The 11633-nt window shown below is 37.1% G+C and overlaps 1 protein-coding gene and 1 pseudogene across 1 annotated transcript; both read right to left on the reverse strand.

Moving 5' to 3' along the window:
• Positions 1–201: 201 nt before the first annotated feature.
• On the reverse strand, positions 202–7952 carry LOC125850126 (TMV resistance protein N-like; annotated as a pseudogene).
• Positions 7953–9673: 1721 nt separating this feature from the next.
• LOC125850128 (G-type lectin S-receptor-like serine/threonine-protein kinase SD2-5) lies at positions 9674–11165 on the reverse strand. Its single transcript, XM_049530020.1, has 2 exons — positions 11159–11165; positions 9674–10422 (listed from the first exon to the last, which is right to left on the reverse strand). Exons 1-2 carry the CDS (start codon positions 11163–11165, stop codon positions 9674–9676), a joined length of 756 nt encoding a protein of 251 aa, XP_049385977.1.
• Positions 11166–11633: the final 468 nt, after the last annotated feature.

Here is an 11633-nt window from a genome sequence, read left to right on the forward strand (position 1 = left end):
CTATCCGACTTGTAGTCAATATGTCAATGAGGTGGTGCTTAAATGATTTATAATTTGATAATTAAGCAAATTACAAGAAACAAATAAATGAAACAGTAAGAACAAAATCCACTTATAATAAAGTTTTGAACAGATTCATATGCATTTCAGTTTATTCCAAGCGTAAGAAAACTTTTGGCATCATTTCTTTCCCTCTTGCCATCAGTTCTCATACACAAGACGCACCCCCAAACCTTTGACCACTGCATCTGTATGAATGTTATCAGTTCAGACACCAACCTCAAGCTGAATGAAGTTATTAAAATTGCAATTATCATCCTTAAACTTCCTATACGGATGAAGTGGTACATGGGCAAGGAAAGTATTACCTAAACCAACAGGTTTTTCACTTCCTATTGGGCCGAAACATGTGGTAAATTTGCGCCACAAACCGTCATGGCTTCTGAACCTAAACCATATCACAAGTCCTTGGAAAGTTTTTGGGCATTCGACATTAGGAAAACTGAAGGGATCATCCGACTTAAGTTCCCGAAAAATGAAAGGAGTCATCATGTCAAAAACAACACAAATATCAAACCCCCTGAATGTGGGTGTGTACCAATTTTTGGGCAGGGCCATTGTGATTGATTCAGTCCCCGAGTTCTTGTATGTAAACCACTCCGGAATCTCTACACCATGGATGTACATACTAAATGCACCATTCATGTATAGTACCGGCATGCCCCGTGAAAAGAATGTTAGTTGCCAAGATTCATATGTGATAATATAGTAGAGTTGTGGCTTGGAAGTGTACTTACCTTGTGCATCTGCTTCAACAATGAATCAACCATGGAGGCGTGCCATTTATTTTTCACTAGTTGATGACATTTTGTGAATGAAACTTCACACAACATTGGATATTTGGTTAGCTGATCAATGCTCATCAACGATGTACATTCATCAGCATATATCTTTTTTATACTTGGAGGAAGTTCCGGTAAACTCTCAAGCCTCCTACAACCAGCCAATGCAAGAACTTCAAGTCGAGTGAGACGACTTATGCTTGCAGCAGGAATATTGGAAAAAATGTTACCATCGAGAATCAATCCCTCCAAAGACGGTAAGAACCCAAGATTACTTAAAATGCCTCCATCTGATATATTCCAGTCACTAAGATCCAACATGATCAATGAACAAAGACCCGACAAATTCTGAAAATCTACAGCCATAGACTTCTGGCCATGACTTGAGCTACTTACTTGTGAAATCAAAGCATTACATCCACGGAGAGATAAGTGCTTAAGGTTTTTAAGAAGAGATATGAATTGTTTGGATGGCTGTGTGAGTGCAGTGGAGCTCCTCTAAACCAACTAAAAATCCCAAATCATCTGGTAAATTTTTAAGTTTGGAGCATCCGGACACATCGAGTGTTTTCAGACATTTCAACCTAAAAATACTGCTAGGTAGACTCTCAAGATGGTTGCAGTAACTTAGATTTATTACACCAACTCCTGAAAGGTTCTCAATTGATGCAGGTAGTAGCACCCAAACACAGTTCTGCTAAACAATTCATTTTCTCTTCTATTTCTGGGAATGTTCTTAACTTTGAGCAACCTGAAAGAACGAGAATTTCAAGCTTTTCCAATCGAATTCTCTTTGGTAGGGTCTTCAAATTTCTGGCAGTTCTTCAGATTCAGAGAGACTAGCTTTCCAAGATCTCCAATAGAAAAAATGATTTCCACCAAACTTGTGCATTCTTCAAGAACCAGCCTTTCAAGATTAGGCGTAACTGAAAAATCTGGCATCCTTATTAGCTTCTGTGAATGGCTAAGGTTCATGTACTTCAGTTTTCCTAGATCCTTTGAGGTTTTCCAAAGTTGTATTGTCACGCCCCGAGCCTACACCCTGGGCGGGACCGGCACCTGGAGACCATTGCTGGCCCCAGGAGAACCCTTGGCCTGGCTTTCTTAACTCAGCGGAAACTTAACTCAACCGAATAACTCAATGTCATGCAAAGACATAAACAACTTAACTAATAAAAATATGGCCCAAAGGGCAACTCGAGTCTCAAAATAGAATATTTACACATATATACATGTACATGGATGAGAGACTCAAAACTAACTGACTGACTGACTGTCTGACTGTCTATTGAAGCCTCTAATATACTGAGATGGATGTGGGGACAGACCCCGCAACATCCTAATAGAACAAAACTAAGTACACAAAATAATTGAGTCCTCCGGAATGCAAGGAGGCTCACCACAGACTCTGGAGTGCTCAGCTGGATCAACGACGCGCAGGATGCTGATCCGGGGTACCTGTATCTGCATCATAAGACGATGCAGGCCAACTGGCATCAGTACATGGAATGTATGAATATGTGAGCTGGAAAAGCTGAACCACAACTTAAGCTTGAAAGGAGAACAAGAGATCACTTACCTTGACTCTGAACAACTCATATAAATAACTGGACTCAAAGTAAAGCAATAAGACACAAGCCATACATAATAAGCTTGAAAAAGAATGTAAACAACTTAGATCGTTAAGGATAAAATGATAACAAACTCAACTTTTCTTTTATAAACATAATACAGCTTTTGTGGGAGGTTCTTTAACCGACAACCACCACTACGAGCCTTAGTGATGATACAACGTTTTACCTCACGTTGCCAAAGGACCATCCTATACCTTGCCATCGATATAGGACCTTACTTTTGCTTAGTGGATCCACTAGCCTAATCTTACGTGATCATCTAAAAAGAATGATACGACAAGTCCCATGTTGGCGCATGGTTCTTATGGAGAGTTGAGTTAATATGAACTCGTGTCCCCAATTCGGTGCTCAATACTACTCCCAAAAATACTTTGGCTCATGCTTTTAAAACTTCTTTCTTTAGTTTGAGATAATTACTCGAAGCTTAGCCCAAAGGCTCTTTTGAAATCAATGTTCCCTTTCTTTGCTAAATGTGTAAAAACATTTATAAACTCTTAGGGAATACTTAGTCCCCTTATAGCTTTTGAGACGTGAACTCAACTCTTTACTCTTTACTTTACTTGAAACTCTTGACCCAACTTGAAACTCTTAACTTAACTCGAAACTGAGACTCTTACTCGACTTGAAACTCTATACTCTTTTCTTGACTTCTAACTTCTCTTGACTTGGAAATTAACTCTCCTTGAATCGGAATTATGAATTCAAGGTGTTCGCTCACATGTTGCGGAGGGATTTCTTGAACGCTTAGACATACTTTGGAGTGTCGGAAACAACTATAAACGCATAGGTATAATACTTTGGAACTTGCTTGAGAAAGTGAGAAAAGGAATGGGGAAACTTGGCTGAGACTTCAGATTTCTGGTGACACAGGTGGGACTTACGGATGCCATCGACGGACCGTGGATGGACTTACGGTCCGTACTGCAGGTCCGTAGATCGCATCAGAGATTTTTCCCATAATTCATTTTAAGAAAGATGACTAAGTGTTGACCTACGGTCCTGACTTACGGTCCGTAGGTCAGGCCACGGACCGTAGGTCGTGACCGTAGATCGATGCCCCAAAAACCAACTTCTGTTCCGATTGACGGTTGACCAGTACGGACCGTCGATCGATCTACGGTCCGTAGGTCAGTCCCGTAGATGGGGAGCGACAGCCCAGAAATTTCTGCAAATCGATGGTGGATCAACCTTTAAAGGGTCATAGCTCTTAGAATCATAATCCCCTCAACATACAATAGGTTTCAACTTAATGCACAACCCAATCAAGCCTCACAACGAACAATAACTTCAACAACCTCAACAACAACATCAACAACAACTAACCAAACCTTTCTTAATGAATAAAAAGGGGATAGGTGTGTGGGGGAAAGGATCACCCACCACTAAAAGCTCACATACCTTGATAGGGATCACCCCCGACGAAAATCCACAATGGTCTTGACAATTCTCCTCTTTCTTCTCTTCTTCTTCTTCTCCTTCTTCTCTTCTTAAATCTCAAGAACCCTAACTCTTTCTCTTTCAAAAAAAAAAATGGGACAAAAATGATCCAAAGATCATCCTAAAACAACAATATGAGCTCAAAAGAATTGGCTAGGGAAAAGACTAAAATGCCCTTAATGATTCCCGGACGGATTTCCTTGTCAACTTCCCAACTTTCAAAGGTCATAACTCGCTTATACGAACTCGGAATTGAGCAAACTCGGCGGCGTTGGAAAGATCGTTCCGAGGGCTATGCAACCATAACTGGAAATACTTCTAACTCATCATGAGCTAGAAGTTACGACTGATCAAAGTTGGCCAAAAACTCACCTTTTCCATGCTTGGCCGAAAATTTTCCAGATTTTCAAATCCTTTCCAAAAATGAAAATTTCCAATTCTAAGCCTCTTCAATTATTTCACATTGCCGGATGTTACATGTATGATGCGGCTTTTTTTCAATTTCAAACTAACAAGTTGGTCTCCCTTAAAGCTATTTGGCAGACTTTTTGAAGGATATCCATGCCAATCTAGCCACCTCAACTCATCAGGAAGAAATTCAGGTCCCTGGCAAACATATGCATTCCGGAATTTGAGAAACCTCAGACTGGTCATCTGCATGAGGGCATTGCCACCAAAATTAACTTCTTCTTCATTAGTCAGGTGCAGCGACATGCCTTCGATCTTGTCAGTGCCCTAATAAGCAAGAGTATTAAAGGCGGTTGAGAAAAGGAAAATAACATAAGAAGTCATAAGTTCACAACTACGTACCAAATTTCATTCGAGTACAGGGAAAATATCTTCGCGCTTCCACAACCTACTACATATTCTTGGATTGTAAGAAGCTTCTCGACGAACAATTATCAATTGGTGTATTGTAATGCGACCTTTTAATATAGTGATCAAACATTTCTCCATAAGAACTTTTATCCCAATGACAGGGCTAAAATGAAAACTTTCAAGGATTCTGGTCGCTGAATCTTTCTTCTTCCCTGAAAAGAAGCATACAATGTCTAAGAATATCTTTTGCTCAATATTGTTGAGACAAGTGAAACTTGGTTCGAGTTTCTTCAAAATTTCATTTTGTGGGATTTGTTTCAAATGCTCTACTTCACTTATCCATTCATCCAAACCTCTTCCATACAAGAAACTGCCAAGGACTTTCAGGGCTAGGGGGAGTCCACCAGTATGCTCTATTACTTGAGTTGATAGATCCTCAAATTCTTTGGTAAGGTGGTTTTTCTTGAAAGCATGTTGTTTAAAAAGTTGTAAACTTTCATATTTGTCTAAAGTTCCCATTCTGTATATCTTTTCAGTCTCATACTTAACAAGCAAGTGTTTGTCTTTGGTTGTTATGATGATTCTACTTCCGTCACCAAACCATTCACGCTTCCCGGCTAATGCATCTAACTGATCTATGTGATCAACATCATCCAGAACAAGAAGAACCTTTTTGTACCATATTCTTTGTTTTTGCATTTTAGCTCCTTCAAACGAATCATTGATCCTTAGTGTTTTTACTACAAAGATCTCAGAAAGAAGTATCTATTGCAAGCGCTCTAGTCCCTGTTTTGCTGAACGGTCTCTGACTTCGTGAAGAAAACATGTACCTTCAAATTGACTCTGAATGTTATCATAAATAACTCTTGCAAGAGTTGTTTTGCCCACTCCGCTCATTCCCAATATTCCAAGGAAGCGAACTCCACCAGACCCGATGTCAAGCATTTTATATACTTGGTGCATGTGTAACTCCATTCCAACAAGATTTCTAGCATTGCTTGCATGTCTCTGACTACTCAATCTAGTCATTATATCTTCTGCAATTTTCTATATGACACTAGCTTCATGTCTGCATACCCCAAAGGATGTCTTAAAAATATGTTTTGTGTATAGTAATATTTTCATTTATCAAATTTTTTTATATTTTTGATCCTACAAGGATAAGTAATATTTCTATTTCCCAATTTGATCTAAATGAAGTGTAACTCCAACCATGCCCAACTAAATGTACAGCAGAAATGGCTTAATAGAGAAGCAAATACTGTGGCTGATGCATTGACCACAGTAAGAAGTGGTGGTGATCAATTTAGAGGAATGAGAGAGTGACTGGAAAAAACTGTTCATCGAATCTGGACTATTTCGCAAAGTTCATTAGCATAATTGAATATCTTGGAAAAACCTGTTGATCAAAAAATTCTTCCAAAGTCCTGACCACATTGTCATCAAAGTCTAAACATTTTGGTTAGAGAAAGTAACAGTACATAATTACATTACAGGGTGAATTCCATGATCTGTAGCATGGATCTAGTTCTAGTGTCCCTGTGATGAAAAATAGAAATGAACAAATTATTTAGAGTAACTTATCACGTTGAGTTTGGTTTCACGATCGATACTTACCCATTGGCAGTATTTGGCAAATCCCAGCCACAAATATTAGCTGCTTCCTCCAGTGCTGCCCTCCATTTTTGCACCTTGTCCTCCTGGAAGCAGGCTTCATGTTTGCTAAATGCTTCTCCAAATATGGATTTTTGTCTCCTCACTGTTGATGGATCTACATCATAGAACACCGGAACAACAATTTATCCTTTCACATTCTTGCACTCCATGATCTTTGTCAATTCATCTAAACACCATGTTGAATTAACCTAGTTTTTAGAGAATATGATCAAAGCTATCCTTGACTCTTCAATTGCCCTCACGATCTCCGGTGAAATGAACTTTCCTTTCTCTAGTTTCTCGTCATCTTTGAAGGTATTAATGCACTTTGGTTTCAGAGCAGCGTTCAGATGGTCCACAAATGATTTGCGTACATCTTCACCTCTAAAACTTAGGAAAACATCGTAACTCTATCGAATAATTTCTTTGGATGGAAGCAATGAACTTTCCTTATTCATCTTCTCTATAACTGTTTTAATTCGCCTGCAAGACAATAAAACAAGAAAGTGGAAGAGGAAATTAGTAATTCTATTTACAACAACTTACATTTATATATGCAGAGTGATGACTTATTGATAGATACCTACTCTGTAGTATAGTGAAAGTTGAGAAAGTCTGTGTTGTCGTCATCAAAACCATCTACAAATGAATTTGTTAAGCAACTTTGCCTGAATATATATATTTAAAGCTTCCATTGATATGGATTTGCAATAGTATTTTATTTGATAGATACCTACTTTGTAGGATGTACCATAGGTAGGTTTGGTTTCTTATTTAAGGGAAAATGCTCAAATATACCATGGAACTTTGTAAAAAGGCTCATCTATGCCATTTGATTAAAGTGCCATTATTTGTTAAGCCAAAACAACTTCGAATTTGCAAAACCATTCCTTACACATGGTCAATTATGATTTGATAACATCATTAATTAAACCATTTTTTTTAAAGAAAAACACTCAAATATATCATCGAACTTAGAGAAATGTTCATCTATGACCTGGCCTGGCCGATGCTTCTCCCAATTCCAGCATCTCCACCATTAGTTTTTTGACTTACCATTTTTGCCCCTACTGTTTCCTCTCCTCTCACTTGCCCTTCTTGCTCCCTTCCCCTTCTTCTCCAAAAATGTAACAAATCCGACTTGATCACTATATTATTAAGAACGGGAACATGATTATAACTTAGAATAGTAATTACAACTCTAAAACTACTGAACTACAATGAATTATTGAAATTACAATTAACTAAAGGATAGAGATAAGAATGGAGAAAAAAAAGAAAAGAAAAAAAAACAGAGATAAGAATGGGGATGAAAATTTGTATAAGACTCCAGAAAGAAGATGACAGGAATAGATAGTTTCTTCACAATACACATGATTTCCCAAATCGCAGATGATAACCATATAACCTCTACTCAACCTGGATCCGACGTAAATCTAGTATTGGGCTGTCTAGTTCTTGGACCTCTTTGAGGTTTAACCCAAGGCCCAACAGCTTGGCCAGCCTTTGGGCCATCCATGTTCACAACAAAGTTATTGTTGTTGCAAATGTATGAAGTTTCCATTGTGGAAGGATATGAAGAAGATTGGATAAATTGGTTTTGGGATTTAATATGTTATGTGTCTTGTTTAGTTTAGAGGGTTGGGTTGGTTTTAAAAAAATGGAATCTGGTAATTTCAATNCCAACATGATCAATGGATAAATTGGTTTTGGGATTTAATATGTTATGTGTCTTGTTTAGTTTAGAGGGTTGGGTTGGTTTTAAAAAAATGGAATCTGGTAATTTCAATGGAAATTGGGTAATTTTGGTAGATTTGGGGAAACCGTCAAATTGAAGTGTATATCTATTAAGTTTGGTAACTGTGGGGTATAAATAGGTGCATAAATGTATTTAATCCCTGAATGGTTGAGGTTGGTGATCACTGAGAAAGCTCACGTATATGCTTTTAAAATTGTGCTCTTGGTAGTTCTTTGTGGGCGAAAGAATTTGGATTGGTCACATGTTGATGAAGACGATGACCTTTTGTTAGGTTTTATTAGGAGAAAAGCGGAACAAGAGCAACTCATGGATATGGTTGACAAAAACAACGAGGGTATGCAGCTCCACAGAGAAGCAGTGACGGAAATGATGAGCCTCGCAGCATGGTGTCTACAAGGCGATTTCAACAAGGTAAACACTAAACAATGAGCTTAATTGAGATTTTTTAGTCTTTGAAAGAACCAATTTATGGTTGGGTAATGTCAAATATATATTGCGTATGAGGTTACAATTCAAAAAAAAAAAGAGAAGAAGATTACAATTCATGAAATGTAATATCGAGTAACTTTTGCATTAGATTTTTGAGATTCATGTAGAAGCTCCTCAATTCATATGTGACAGAAAACGTAGTATGGTGTTGTTGCAGCTAATGAACGTGTGATTTAATCGTTGATATATTCAATTAGGGCTTCAACCAGTAGTGATATGCTATCAGAAAGGTCCATTAAGCAAGTCTAGTATATGACTTTCAACACTGTTTTAGCAGCTGACTTTGACTATAATAAATGCCTTCTCATTTTAGTTACCAAAATTGGAAAACAAATCACGTTTATACACAACTCCCTCAGAAATCACGTTGAGTATAATAATGTAACTTTACCCAGTCAGTAAGTTGACTTCTTCAATGTGTTATTACTCCCTCCGTTTCAAAATAAGTGGTGTTTCACATAATACATTAATGATGTTCTTTCAATTTTACACTTATTCAAATAAAGAGCTATTGACTAGAGAAGGAAAATCGAGCCAGCGAGTAGGAGTGGCCTAAAGCCGACCCACTATAAGAGTTCTTAAACCTGTATGTCCACAAAGGGTTAGTGGTTTACAAGAACATACTGCTACGTCCCTGTTATGAGGGGAACTTTGCATCAGTTCACTGAGTAGGACATGATCAGTTGTTCAATAGAGAAAATTCTAAACTTGCTTTCTGAACCTTTTCCGATAAATAGCACAATAAAGCTTACTGCACACTACCAGTTGAAGTGCCTAATGCAAATGCCAGCACTTAAAACACATGTTCAGCAGCTGCACTTCAACAGTATTATACTTAATTTTGCACATGAATTGAGAAGTCTCTACATGATATAAACATGAAGCTCAAAAATTTAATATAGAAGTTACTGAACATTACATTTCATGAATTATAATCTCATAAACCTTAAGTTATTCTAGAATTGGAAATGTTGCAATACTTGGCATTATGCAACCACAAATTGGTTCCTAAAAAGACAAAACCTTAAGCATATTGTTTACCTTGGTCCCGATAAAATTGAAGGAATTTTTGAACTGATAATGGCTTCCCTCTGTTGGTTTCCTGCCCCGACCTCCGGTACGTGTGTGAAATCATAATCCAAGTTGGTTTCAACAGTCACCACCCGTGTTCCTCTCATTCTAGTCATAACTTTGCTTTTGTCTTTCTCAGTTAGCTTCGACAACCCAAAATCTGATATCTTAGCATTGAGATATTTATCTAGAAGGATGTTTTGTGGTTTGATGTCCAAATGAATTATCTTATGGCTGCAATCCTTTTGTAGATATGCTAACCCTTTGGTGATATCTGATATTATCCTCTGCCTCATGTTCCATGTAAGCCCATTCTCTTGATTCTCATGCGTAATCCACTTATCCAATGATCCATTTACCATGTACTCATAGATAAGAAGCCTGTGGCTTTTTTCTGCACAAAATCCAATGAGTTTTACCAGATTGATATGGCGAATGCCACCGACCGCCTTAACTTCTGTTAAGAATGATTCCTTTACTTGACATAGACCATCCAGATGCTTCACAGCTATTTTGGTGCCATTTCTCAGTGTTCCTTCATAAACAGATCCAAATCCTCCTTCCCCAAGCTTACTACTGAAATCTTCTGTAATTACTTTCAGCTCATTGTAAGAGAATAGAGTTAGAATTCCTGGTAAGATTGGTTCCAGATCAAGAAAATCCGCAGCCTTTCTGGACTCATGTATCCTCTTTTTGAAGATAACAAAGCAAGTAGCTGTTGACACCAAATTTTGTCCCTCATTTCTTCTAATCTATTTGGTTGAGCTTCTAAATTGCTAATAAATCGAATACTCTATAATTCACTATTATTTTCCATTTATCACTATTGCTATCATAATTTTCTATGTTATTTTAACTCTTATTGGGTTTATGATTATCATCTTTTTATTATCATTTTCACTATTTTTAAAATTATATTTTTTTTATCAATGTTACAATTAGTACTTTAATGTTGTCTTGGTTAAAATACTATGTCGTTACTTTATTTCAAGTTTCTTACCTATTATATTAGTTATTAAATTAGAAGCTCAAATGATTTAATTCAAAGAAGGAAAAAGGCAATGAAAGCCTATCCATTTTCAGCCAATTTACGAGCCCAAAACCAAGCAAAAACCCATTGAAAAATCTGTCCAAAGTAGGCAAAATAAGGCCCAAACACAGAAGCCCTTTTAGACTTTTCTTATCAGATATTTTTCAAACTTACAACCCTAATCTTATAGTAGTTCTAAGCAGCAGCAACACTCCTGAACGTCCTTCTCTCTTCCTCTTTCAAGAAAAAGCCAAAGTTCTTCAACAATGTCAGTATTATGTGCCCGTTTTTTCTACTTGAATCTGACCAAATCACGTGGAGCTTTGACTAATACCCCAACGTTCAAATTTCAAATTCATATTTTTCAACTCGAAATCCCGCCCAAACGAAAGTGGAGAGCTTAAAACTCTTCTATAAATACCTGTCATGTTAGCCATTAATGGGGGGAGTTTTTGGTTTGCAAAAGAAATCATGAAAAAGACTTGAACATCCACAAAATCACCACTCTTTTACATTCAATATTATCTTACGGAAATACTGCTCGATTACTCTCCGTTTGCTTATTTTCGTCGGAGGAATGAGCGTAGATCTTTGATTGACGATCCCGTTCACTGCTCCACAAGAGGTAAAATCTTAATCGTTTCGTCTTTATTAGTCGATGATCGTGTTTGAAATATTATAGTTATATTAGAATAGTTGTATAACTGAAACAGATTTTTAATATGAGTTATATTCATGTAATGTTTCTATCTTTTATTTATATCCAAATATGACTTTAAGTTGTTCTTTTAAAAATCTTGATGTTACAGAAGTTTTCTTTATATCCATAATGTGATTAGCATGTGAATTAATATGTGTACTATGAATGGTTTAGAATGTTTGCTTCTTGTTAGTAT

Source organism: Solanum stenotomum, unplaced genomic scaffold (assembly GCF_019186545.1).
Source record: "Solanum stenotomum isolate F172 unplaced genomic scaffold, ASM1918654v1 scaffold14121, whole genome shotgun sequence".
NCBI classification, from domain to species: domain Eukaryota; kingdom Viridiplantae; phylum Streptophyta; class Magnoliopsida; order Solanales; family Solanaceae; genus Solanum; species Solanum stenotomum.